Here is a 12,858-nt window from a genome sequence, read left to right as displayed (position 1 = left end):
ACATCCTGCCATGCTTTCTCTCTTAGCCAGCAGGCATTCCCATTTCATAGAGAATCAAGTCCAAAACATGATTTTTGAGGCCCCACACTATTTGGTCCCGATCTAACTTTCCATTTCTGCAATGCCCTGCTATTTCCCAGTCCTCAGAGTTATCTTGTACTAGGCCCAACTCAGCATCTTTGTTTGTGCTGTTCTCTCCATCTAGATTGTTCTTGTTCCTTTTCATCCTGCCCTAAACTTAATCCAGTCAATCTATTAAGTCCCCAGTAAACCTCCATATCCTCCTTGAATTCTCTCCCAGCCTCTCAAGCAGGAATTAATTTGTGCACATTTTGTTTAGGTACAGCCTCCTCCATTAGCTTACAGACTTCTGAATGCTTCGAATGCCGGGAGGGCGTGGTGTTTGTTTATATCTAAGTGATACTTCAAATAGTGACTTGCAAATAGCAGGCTGGTTATAGGGTGCCTCTCTGATGTAAAGCTGTATAACAGCGCTCAGCCCTTAAGCAGCAGTATTCTTTGTAAAGGTTTTGCACTACATAGTGTTTTTCACACTCTGAGGTTGTGACCCATTTACTGTTTGTGAAAGAAATTTTGGTGGTTCCAGAGCATCATTTTTTTAAAAAAATGAAATAGAGTAGAATAGGAAATAAAGGATTACATAACGTGGGTAAGCATTCTATAGTAAAAGATTTGTTTCTAGTTTTATATTTGTACATATGTTTACTAGGTTGTGATGTAAAATATTTCTTACTATATGTTGTAGTAAAAAAAATTGAGAAACACTGTGCAGTCATGCGTCTCTTAACAATGGGGGTATCTTAGGAGAAGTGTGTCGTTAGGCGATTTCTTCATTGTACAAACATCATAGAGTATACTTACACAAACCTAGATGATATAGCCTACTACACACTTAGGCTCTATGGTACTAATCTTATGGGACCACTGTTGTATATGTGGTCCATCATTGACCGAAACATCGTTATGCAGCGCATGACTGTGCTAAATTTTAACCTCTATAATGAATTTTGAATTTTCAAGTTTAGAGAAGAGACATTTGAAATTTGAATTAACTTTGATATTTCTGAAAATTTTCACTAAATGATTTCACATAATTTGTACCATCATCTGTTAATTGTCTACCAAATTACCCTTAGGCAAATGATTTTTTTCTTCAGCATCTATTGTATCGTCTTTGTTTTGGATTTGGGGTACCATAAGTGAGTTATAAATATATAAAAGAAACTTTAGAGGATTATTATCACAGCTGTTTCCCTGAAATTTCTGTGTTTTTTAAACTTATCTTTATTTACATCCATCAGTTTAGATTGCTCATGGAAGGATGTGGACAAGACAGTACTTTTTACTACATTAGAATGGAATGAATATTATCAACTGAGTCTACAAAATTAAAAAATTGTGACTAGGGAGAGTGAAATTCCATTTTGGAAAATAAGTTCATGTCGTATATAAATTATAATGCTTTCATATATGAAAAGAAATTTCACTTTGTTATTAACTAGCATTTAAAAACGAGATTTTGGAACTGGGTATTCTTAGCAATCAACTCAGCGAGAATCGTATCTTAAATACTTTTTCCAAAAGAAAGTAGAAAATCGAATCTTCCAAATCAACACAGGCATCGCCAGTGGTTATGTATGACTTTTAGAGAGCCTTTGAATCATGTGTGCATTCTTGAGGTGGGAAAGCAATTACTAATAGAGTCATTTAGTATTTACAGTAGAGCTGTTTCTGGTTGACTTTGTTTAAATTTGTGATTAAAACCTTTCCTGGCACTCTAGAGCCTTGTAACCAGAAAGTTACTGCTTAGTAATGTCTGTGCCTTTTTTCTTCACTTCTCTGTAGGGTCAGTATAGACCTTCTGATTTGCTGTGTCCTGAGACATATGTGTGGGTACCCATTGAGCAGTGCCTGCCTTCGCTTGAGAACTCAAAGTACTGCCGTTTCAACCAGGACCCAGAAGCAGGTATGTGTGAAGCACAGCTCGGCTGGAAATGGTTGGTTTTGTTTTTAGAATCCACGTGTGTGTGGCTGTGGCTCTTAACAGCGTCCAGGTAGCTTTTTATATATTGTAGAGTGTGCATGCGTGCCTGCATGTGTGTGTGTGTCTATGTATGTGTTTGTAAGATAGAGGGAGATACAACATGTGCACACACACAACACTCACACTCACAGTTTTGCAAATGAGTGCAGAAACCTCATGTGCTTGTGCTACTTACTGACCCAGCTTCTTCCATTAGGTTAGTTTTTACATGCTTTGAGGGCTGACACCGTTAGCCATCTCTTTTACGGCTATCACAGTGCATAAAAATTGTTCACTAGGTTATTTAGCCAATGTAGAGAAGATAGAAATATTGACCAATTGGAGTGAATAACGTTGTGGAATGGTTTCCTAAGGGCCAACCGGCTGCCGTGGGTTTTTATAACAATACTTCTTTTTACATCTCTGATGCTTCTCCTTTTCTGTCCTTTCTTCCATCTGCTGCCCAGTGTGGCCCCAGACATATTTTATCTCTTAGGATTCTCCTTCAGATACTCTGTGCTCAAGTGGTACGTACAGATAGTGAAAGTATAGCCCTGGAGTCAGACTTCCTGCATTCAGACCCTGGTCCCATCATCAGCAGGTAAACTGTGTGCCCTTAGGCAATTTAATAATCTCCCTGGCCTCAGATTCCTGGCCTTCAGAATTAGGGTAGTAATAAGACCTACCATATTGAGCTGTAATGAGGTTTAAAATAAGACAGACGTGCTGAGAGTAACCCCCTATTATTGTTGTGTTGGTGATTGTTGGGCAAATTATGCCATATATACCTCAGGCTTTTGTCTGCATATGCCTTTATTTGCTCTGATCCCTCTCTCGAATAAAATGGCAGTTCTGTTCACCTCCCTGTTGTCTAGATCCCACGCGCAGTCCTCCTCCACACAGCCCTCCTCATCCTCACTGCATTCCGCTGCGGCTTTTTAATCAGGCACCAGTGTGATGCTCTCTCTCGTGACGGGTTACAGGGTTACATTACATTGTCGTGTGTGTCTCCCCCAGACTGAAGTTCCTGGATGTTCCATGTGTGCTTCATTGACCTTTGAGTCCTCACAACCCACCAGAGGAGATACCCAACACACACTTCTTAACAATACAAACATTTTTCTACTAGCCACCCATGGTCTAAGTTTGGGGCAAAAGAAGGAAAGAGAAATGGAAAGGCCAGGGGAGGGGAAGGGAGTAAATGGAAAAATCAAGTAGGAAGACATAGGGGGAGGAAAGAAATGCAGTAATTTCTTCTGTTCTAAGATGTGCATTTTTTTTCACAAATCAGGTTTTTTCTTATTGAAAAAATTATTCATAAACCATTGTATTTTGTTATCTTGAAAAGCTGTTATGAAATCGAGTGGGCAATTCTTACACATGATGACCTTAGAATCTGAGGAAGAGTGGCCCTAGGCACCCAAAGTTAGCCCCAGGTTTTCTAGATATTTAGGTTTTATAGAATGACCAGGACTTTTTAGTTCCTGCACCTGAAATTGTTAATCAGAATTTCATCATTTCATTCTAAGTTGCACCTCATGGATGAAACAAACAGATATGTTGCTTAAAAACAAACATGTTGAATTTGTCAATTAGTCTTGGAGCCAGGCTCAGAGCGAAAGGCAATAGTATTTTAGAGGAAAGCATATACTTATCCGCTGTCTCCCCTCAAAAAGTTTTTGATCTATTTGAAAGGTTGCTTCTTTTCTTATATAATACTTAGAGATTAAAGCAATCACAGACTCTCCCTGTTTTGTAAAATTGAAAAGGTGACTGAATAATTTCCACGCAGAGTGGACATTCCAGTAAAGATTCACTCACGTTAATAGATTTTAAATCCATTTTCCAAAGTAAGCACTAATGAGCATTTCATGGCAAAGAAAATTGAGTCTCGTGTTGACCGGTTTGTCAAGTGTGTCCTACACCCTGGTGAGTGAGGAATATAGAGCGTGTGCTTTCCCTGTAATCTGAGTTACATTTCTTCTGGCAATAGCTCTCTCTCTTCATATGCATTGTTTAGGATTCATTTACAAAAGTCAGAGGGGTGAATTTCTTTGAGAATAGTGCTTCGAAGAAAATGAAGATCCTTTTCCATATGCTGAATCTTTGGAACTTGCAAGAGAACACCATACAGTTTTATCAGTATTGAATATCACAGTCCAGACACTATTTGAAATCAGACTTATATCCTGTGGTTTTAGGAAATTAAAATGCAGTTACATGCTGGAATGTATCGAGCATGCTGTGAAACATGGTCGTTTGAGATTTGAATGGCAATCTGTGAGAAACTGTTTTCTTCTCTGGGGCCAGTTTTACTTTTACATGACCCATAATCTGACTCACAAAAAATACAGAGCTTAATATGGGCAATATTGCTAGTCGACATGGTGCTTTCTTCACAAAATCTTGTTTCTCCTCCCAGCTGTTCGGTAGTTAAGTTACTCTAGAAAAGGCACAGCTGATCGCCATAGGTCTCTGTAAAACAGTTTGACCACAAGGTGCATCAATGGCCACTTGTCAGAAAAATTACATTTTCCCCTATCCTGAATTGCTGTAAGCCTCTGGAAATCCTGTTCCTCCCTGCCCTTGACACCCCCCCAAACCCCTACATTTTAGAGCTTTGCGTTCTATGCCTATTTGCTCAACTAGGAAGTCTGTGTAACAATAAAAACCTATTGTGTTTACTGCTTTACCAGACTATGGGAGGAGGGGCTGACAAACTGAAGTAACTTGGAAAATTTTGAAGACATCCTTTTGTTCATAAATAGGTCTTTTGTTTTTTAATGCAGAACTTCTGCCTACTCTAAAGAAGGGATTTCAAAAGTTTCTCAAATGATTAAGTAAAAGTCTCTTAGATTTCTTTTTAAATTTATAGTTGGATATGTATAGATTTCAAAAATTCTACATCACAGTTACATTGTACCTTTTTTGTTTAAATTATTATTATTTTTTTTGTGTGTGAGAAAGATCAGCCCTGAGCTAACATCCGTGCTAATCCTCCTCTTTTTGCTGAGGAAGACCGGCTCTGAGCCAACATCTATTGCCAATACTCCTCCTTTTTTTTGCCCCCAAAGCCCCAGTAGGTAGTTGTACGTCACAGTTGCACATCCTTCTAGTTGCTGTATGTGGGACGCGGCCTCAGCATGGGTGGAGAAGCGGTGCATCGGTGTGCACCCAGGATCCGAACCTGGGCCACCAGTAGCGGAGCGCGCGCACTTAACCGCTAAGCCACGGGGCTGGCCCCTAAATTATTTTTTAAAAATATTTACTGGGAATACTAGTAGAAAATTGGTCCAAATGCATAAAACCACTACTAAGAAGAAAATTAAGATGACCCAGAGTCTTGTCATATAGCAATAATCGTTAATATTTTTATGCTCCCCCTCTGATCTCTTTTATGCATATATCTGTATTTTTTAAAAAACAAAACAGGAATCATGCTTCACACCTTTTTTTTGTAATTGAGGTAACATTGGTCTATAACATTATATAAATTTCAGGTGTACATCATTATATTTCAATTTCTGTGTAGACTGCAGAGTGTTCACCACCCAAAGACTAAGTACCATCCATCACGATACATGTGTGCCCTGTCACGCCTTTCGCCCTCCTCCCCCCTCTCTCCTCCCGCTCCGGTAACCACCAATCTAATCTCTGTCTCTATGTGTTTGTTGGGTGGTGTTGGTTGTTGTTGTTATCTTCCACTTCTGAGTGAAATCATACAGTATTTGACTTCTCCGTCTGACTTATTTTGCTTAAACACTTCACACTTTTGTTGTTTTTACTTAATATTTTGTGTTGCTTCTTACTTTTAGTAAGATTAAAACTCCTTGACTGTTAATTTGATCATTCAGCAAACTTACGTGATACAGGCAGTTTCTAATATAGATGTTTTACAAGGATCATTGAAAGAGTAAACCAGATGTTTTGGAGTTGGTTTTAAAGCCGTGATAAACTATGATTTGATTTGACTCTTAATGATGTTGACAAATACTGTGTTATTTATTGTTGGTAGTAAAATCTTTTTCATTCTGGATTTACAAAAAATTAAAACTTTATTGAGCATGTGCTATTTCCCAAGCACTATCCTATATTTTCCCATGTTACCTCAGTTTATCCTCAGAAAATAATTGAATGTTTCGGCATTGACCCCTCAGATATTATTTGTTTTAATATATAACAGCTAATATTTGTTTTAATCAGAGATTTTAAATAATTTTAATTCAAGTATTACTCTATAATTTTTGTAAGTACTTATTTTTAGTATTTATTTCAAAGGTGCTAATTAAAATGATCTTTATTTCTATTTCTTCTTATAATTTCAGTAGTAGACATTTTACCAGAGATTTGTCTAGATTTCACTTTCTCTTTTCTATACATATTTTTGAAATGTCTGTAAGAAATTTCCTAATTTGTCTCTAATGTAACTAAATCATAAATATTAGTAAGGATATTAAATTTAAATTTGCTTTAACAATAACAGCACCAAATTTTAGCTTAGTCCTTTATGCATTTATCCAGGTTAGAGAATTTCTAGGACACCTTAACTCTTCCCAGCTGTTGCTGAAAATCTGAACTAATTTAAGAAGATTTTTCCTAGTTTAATCTCCTGAAACTCTAAGGCTCTAATCTGTGTTATTTTATGTTGTTTCATTTGTCTCTTGTCTTCTCTCTTTACTCCATTCTTCTTTCTTGTTGATATGGTTCCCTGGCATTTTTTCGATACTTCTATAGTTTCTGTCACATATGCCCACAGAAAAAACAAGTCCCACTCTGACTAGGCCTGTGTGTATGAAGTAACCAGGTTCAGAAAGAGCTCTGTCCTGTGTTCACTTGCCTGTTTTTCCAAGCGTGGTGTCACTTCCTGCATGTTGTGTATATGGTCCCTCACAAGGGCATACCTCAGTCAAAATGTCGTCTTAATCATGAGGAAACAATGCCTAATGAGAAAGCAAATCTACCAAAACTTCCTAGGGCCCCTAAAAATGTGCTGCAGTGATAATTTAGGATTAAGCGGACAGCGTCTTTCTTAATTGTTTTAGATGTATAATTAAACTGTTGTTCTTTTAATACCTCTGTGGGTTAAAATTGTTTTCACGTCTAGATTTGAGGTTCACCTACCCACTTGAAGTTGCAAAAATGCATGATGTTGATTGTTGGATACTTAATAAACATATATTCTTTGTTGCCAATAAAGATGTGGTGCTTGGATGTAGCCACTTGTAGCCTACTACATGTCCTAAAGGAGACAGGCATCAAACCAAGAAAACATCTTTGGAAATTTGGTTTTTATATTTGGTGAATCTGGAGAATGTGTTTCGATATGGAAAATGTAGACAGTTACAGTCTCCTAATTTTTCAGTTGACTCACTAACCACTTAAAAATATCACTTTATTATATTATTACTCTTTTCTCACTTACCTCCTTTTCAGAGATATCCTTTCTTATCCAAATGTTAGTGTAGTGCTCATACAACTCCTGGTTTACAAATTAGAAACTAGATTTCCCTACTTTGCATGGTCTTTTAATGAGGACACTAAGGAGTAGAAAAACAAGTCTTTCGTACAATATTTGTGCAAAAGACTAGGTATTATAACTTTATTATTTGCATTTTCTATTAAAAAATGTGAAACTAAGACTTATTAAGGTAAGCTTCAACAGTTGTCAATGACTGTTCCCTTTTTTGGTTCTTTGTTTTTTTGTGTGAGGAAGATTGGCCCTGAGCTAACATCTATGCCCATCTTCCTCTATTTTGTATATGGGAAGCCGCCACAGCATGGCTTGATGAGCAGTGTGTTATGTTTGCACCCGGGATCCGAACCTGTGAACCCCGGGCCGCCGAAGTGGAGCGTGCAAACTTACCCACTACACCACTGGGCTGGCCCTTTTAAGAATATTTGAAAGCCAGTCTTGCAGAGAAACTTTACAAATACAGTTTTACAAATTTTTACCACCCAGTCTTTGCTCATTGAGCCATGCGTGAGCAGTGAGCCAGTAACTGAAAATTGTTAGAGAACCTGGCCAGAGACAGACTGAAACAACTCTTTAAGGGTTGAAAAGTAGACTGAAGATTTCCATTTAGCTATTAAAGATATATTTCTCTGATCCCCTTCTCTTTTCTTATAGAATAGATAAAATTTTTTAAATAAACCATTCCTTTTATAGTCACTCAGTTTTTTATTTAATCCTGTGATAAATAATAAAAAATCATTTCAGTATCATTCCAGCAGGCTCAAAAATATCATGATGCTTCAAACATGTCTATAAATGCTAGTTCTGCCTGGTTCTAATATGTGACATCTTACAGTGCTACTTTGTTTGTTTGAATGAAAAACTGGTATTTTTTTATATAATGAAAAGGTTGTCCAAAATGTCAGTTAAAGAATAAAACTAAAGCCCATACCTGCTGTTTAAGTGCTGGCTTAACTATGATGTTCTGTTGAATGTGAGACATCATCAATTTTAAGTCCTTTATTTTATGTACCACTAAGAAAAAGAAAAAATGTTGCTATTTAGACCAAGACTCCACAGTTATAAGATGTATCTGGGTTTCAGAAACATCAGAATGTGTAAAAATGTGAATCTTAACATAGAGGTTCAGTCTGTGCACCATAATACCTGGTAAAGCTGTAGAGAGTTACTTGTTTTTATGTGTTAGGGAGCTTTGTGGCATCTTAATTCTAGGCATTAAATATATTATAGATGGAGTGGACGCTTATGTATCAGAGTTGGAAGGCATTGATTTCAGGTACTTTCATATAAAAATAAGATTACTATCATTGATTGATGGTAATAATAGAGTTCTTTTAGTACTCTCTACTTGAGAAAATTTTGAGAAGACATGTAGACAAGGCTTTTTTATTGTAATGAAACTAAAAACTTTTTAGTACCCAAAAGCATTGTAATTCTGTAAGCATTGATTATCTTCATGCAGCCTGGTTTTAAACAAATTTAAAAGTTTTAAAAACTTAGTCCAATGTGGGAAGTAGGCAATAAAAGTAGAGAATTTAAAAACTTTGCTTAGCCAATAAATTCGGTGATCTCTGGCAATTGATGGATTGATTAAAGGTAATAAAGAAAAGGCAAAAGATGGTATCCCAGGATGTCATCAAGCTTGTCATCAGCCTTAAAATAATCTGTAATTGATTGAACATTTTCCAACCTTGTGAATTATCAGTAAATATTCTTGGTTTAACTTGTGGCTGTATAGTAACAGAACATGAATCATTAACTTAATTGAGAAAAATTCTTAAAGGATACTTGATGCTATATTTTGCAACCTACATCGTTTGATATTCAATATAGTGTCTGCTAGCTATTGGAGGAACTGACCCAAAAACAGACATAACAATCCAAAGGTTTCTTAAATCATTCACACCCAACTTCGATGTAAGATTAGAGTCTGCATTTGTCTGCAAGGTATTTTTAAACTGTTTAGATTCTGCTTTGTGGATGTTAATATTTAGTGTCTCTGCAGAAAAATAAGCAAGCTGTAACATGAAGGTATGAGAAGGTCTGTTTATAACTATTCTTTTATGTGATGCTAGCAAAACGTTTTTAATATTAACATGGAAACTGGGGTATAATTCCTATTCTTGTAAGAAATGTATTTTCCTAGCTGCCATTTGTTTGAAATAGACATCATTTAGGGGACACTTGAGTTGTTCATGCTTCTGTGGAGTGTTCACTGATAATAAAATGAAATTTGTCTGAAAGTGGGAAGGACATATTCACAATAGAGAAAGAATGAAAGTTACCTGCTTTACTAACCTCTATCAAAATAAGAAAACAAGAATAAAAAGCTAAGCATTTCTAATGCTAAAGAGATTCTTAGCCTGGTTTCTTTCCAGAAGCAGATCCTGAAACATGGGCTTGCATTCAGGTAATTTATTTGGGAAAGGGTCTCAGGAGCAGGAGTAGGGGACTGGGGAGAGTGACCTAGGGAAGGAGGAAAAGACAATATAAGGATGTGTTATTGTGTGATCCACCACTTTAAGGACTGGAGTTCAGTCCTTTGAGAAACCTTCTGGTGTATATCTCAGAATTGGCCGCCTGAGTGATCAAAGGAAGAAGTATGTGTCCACTGGTTTCTGTTCTCTGCTGGTCAATGATGTCTTACTGGGTGTTAATGCCCCTGCACTTTCAATTTGTACATGTACAAATGCAGAGCAGGCTCCTACAGGCACAGTAGGCTGCTGTGTGTGAAAGGCAAGAAGCAAGAGAGACAGACCTGGCCAATCTGCCCTTCTCAGAACCGTACACTATAGTCATAGCATGAGTTGGAGGTGAGGCTAAGGGGATAAGAGGCAATCAACGCCCAAGAGGTGTCTAATATAAGAAAAAGTACAGAATGAGGTGGCATGTCCCTGAGGTCAGTTGACCATGTCAGTTGCATTGGGGCAGAGAGAGTAAGGACCATAAACATGAGAAAGTAGTGTTCTCTCTCTAAAAAAAAAATGCTGGCTCAATTTGAAGTAATCAGAGAAGTCAATCAAGAATTAGAAACATAAATTTGAATAATTCATAAAATCATTTACTCAACAAGTATTTATTAAGCCAGGCATTATGCTTTATGATGGGGTGTAAATTACTCATTCCAGCCCTCAGGGAACTTAGTGGAGGACGCAATTATCAAGCACTTTCAGTAAAGTGTGATAAGTAGTATATTGGGGGTAATAGATGTAGTTTAGTTAGTCCACGTATGAAGGTCCTCAATCCAGATTTGGACGGGTGTAGGAGGGCAAGGAACGCTTCTTACATGAAGTGATCTAAGTTAGAGTTTTAAAAAGGAGAGAATGCAAGAGTTGCAGGCAGAAAGGAGCATAGTCAGAAGGCCTGGGGCCGGGGGGGGGACAGATAGAGTTTAGAGTAGGAGGGGGCTAGGTGTGGAAAGATGTAGCTGGTTAGTAAAGGACTTTGTAAATCATTATAAGGAGTTTAGATTTTTCTCCTGAAAGCATTGAAGGCCATGCAAAGGTTTTAAGCACTGGAGTGACATCAGCAGATTTGTCATTTCTACTCCACATGTGGAGAATGAATGGGACTTAGTTAAAACTGGAGGTAGGGAGACCAGTTTAGGAGGGTTTTGCATACAGTACTTTAAGCAAAAGATGACAGTGGCCTGGACTAGAAGGTAACAATTGGGAATAGAAAGGGAGGGAAAGGGGCCGGCCCCGTGGCTTGGCGGTTAAGTGCGCGTGCTCCGCTGCTGGTGGCCCGGGTTCGGATCCCGGGCGCGCACTGACGCACCGCTTCTCTGGCCATGCTGAGGCCGCGTCCCACATACAGCAACTAGAAGGATGTGCAGCTATGACATACAACTATCTACTGGGGCTTTGGGGGAAAAAAATTAAAAAAACAATAAAAAAAATAAAAAAAGAAACGGAGGGAAAGGATAGCAAAGATATTCAGGAGGTGGGATTCACAGAACTGGGTAGTTAATTGTGTACAGCGAAGTTGTGTGGGAGAGACTTGTCAAAAGAGTTGTATAGCTTCTGACACGAGCTGAATTACTGCTGACTTGGTTTCTGAAATGAGAAACATGGAGGAGCAGATTTTGTGGAGAAGGAGGAGAATGGTAAGTTCAGCTTTGGACATGCTGAATTAAAGGTGTTTGGAGACATCCAGTAGAGGTGTTGGGGAGGCAATTGACTACGGAGATCTGACTCTGATAAAAGATCTGGGAAGGAGGCAGAGATTTGGGAGGCACTAGAGCCTTACAAGTGAATGTGATTGCCTAGAGTGAAGAACAGAGGTCTAGGAGACAACTCTGAGGACCCCCAGCATGTAATGGCTGAGTAGATGAAGAAGAGCCCCATTAGAGGCCAAGGGTCTAATTCGAGTGTGGGGTCAAGAAGCATTTTCAAGAAGTGGAGAGCAGTAGCAGTGTCAGATTCTGCTGAGAGGACTTGAGAAGCATCCTTGGAGGATCCTGGCAAAGACTTGTTTTCGTTTTGGTGAGAATGAAATAGTGTCATGGCTTAAAAATTGAGTGGAAGTTAAGAAAGTGACCATAATCAAATTTGATTTTTGAAGACACTAGCTAGAGAGGTAAGTCTAATGGAGGAAGGCCTTTAAAAAAGAGGAGGGGAGAGGTTTGAGCAGTTTTAAAAGCCGATAAGAGTTAGGGGAGAGAAAGATTAAGGGTATAGAAGAGAGGTGAAAATCAATATATCAAGATCTCTGAGATGAAACGTGGGAAAGATCAAGAGTACAGACCGGAAGATTAGCCTTAGATGGTAAGGACCCTTCATCTGTTGTAGGAGAGGATGAGGAATGGCTAAGTGCAAGTGAAGACAATTGGTGTGGTGAGAGCTTTCTCACCTGATGCCTTTTCTTTTCATTTGAAGTCGGTGCTGATGAAGGGGGAGGTGACAGGATAAGAGAAGAATGGCAGGTCAGCTGATTGCCAGTCCTTGTTAAAATCAGTGCTGGTGAAGTTATGTAGATGTGATGCTCCTTGAGCAGCCTGGAGAAGGCAGACAGTTGTATTGTTTCCAGGGTGAGAACTGGTCAGGCTTTTGCAGTGGAAGGGCTAGAATTTAAGGCTATTGACAAAGAAATGGTTGAAATATGGTAATGGCATCTGAATTCAGTTAGGAAGGAACTAAAGATAGGATAAATAGAGGAAAATGTCGTAGAAAGGGTCAGAGGATTGGAGGTCTCTGAGAACTAGGGTAGTGGGGTAACTGAACAGGCTGGAGGGATAGGAATGGTGTGCAGAGAGAGTATCCGATTTTACTATTTCAAAGGTGTGACAAGCTATGGCCTTGAGTTTAGGAAGCTAAAGTAGAATTAAGGTGCGAGTTACTGA

General features: G+C 38.3%; 1 protein-coding gene across 6 annotated transcripts in view; it reads left to right on the top strand.

Moving 5' to 3' along the window:
* Positions 1-12,858, top strand: part of ATE1 (arginyltransferase 1) — a 181,783-nt gene that overhangs the window by 135,216 nt on the left and 33,709 nt on the right. For all 6 annotated transcript variants that reach the window (XM_004428140.3, XM_014785809.2, XM_014785808.2 and 3 more), the window contains one exon: positions 1,867-1,987. In XM_004428140.3, coding sequence (XP_004428197.1) covers positions 1,867-1,987 — 121 coding nt within the window. The remainder of the gene's footprint in view (positions 1-1,866; positions 1,988-12,858) is intronic.

The sequence above is a fragment of the Ceratotherium simum genome, chromosome 6 (assembly GCF_057802395.1).
Source record: "Ceratotherium simum simum isolate JZ-2026a chromosome 6, ASM5780239v1, whole genome shotgun sequence".
NCBI lineage: Eukaryota > Metazoa > Chordata > Mammalia > Perissodactyla > Rhinocerotidae > Ceratotherium > Ceratotherium simum.
This window is presented reverse-complemented; position numbering and strand designations above follow the sequence as displayed.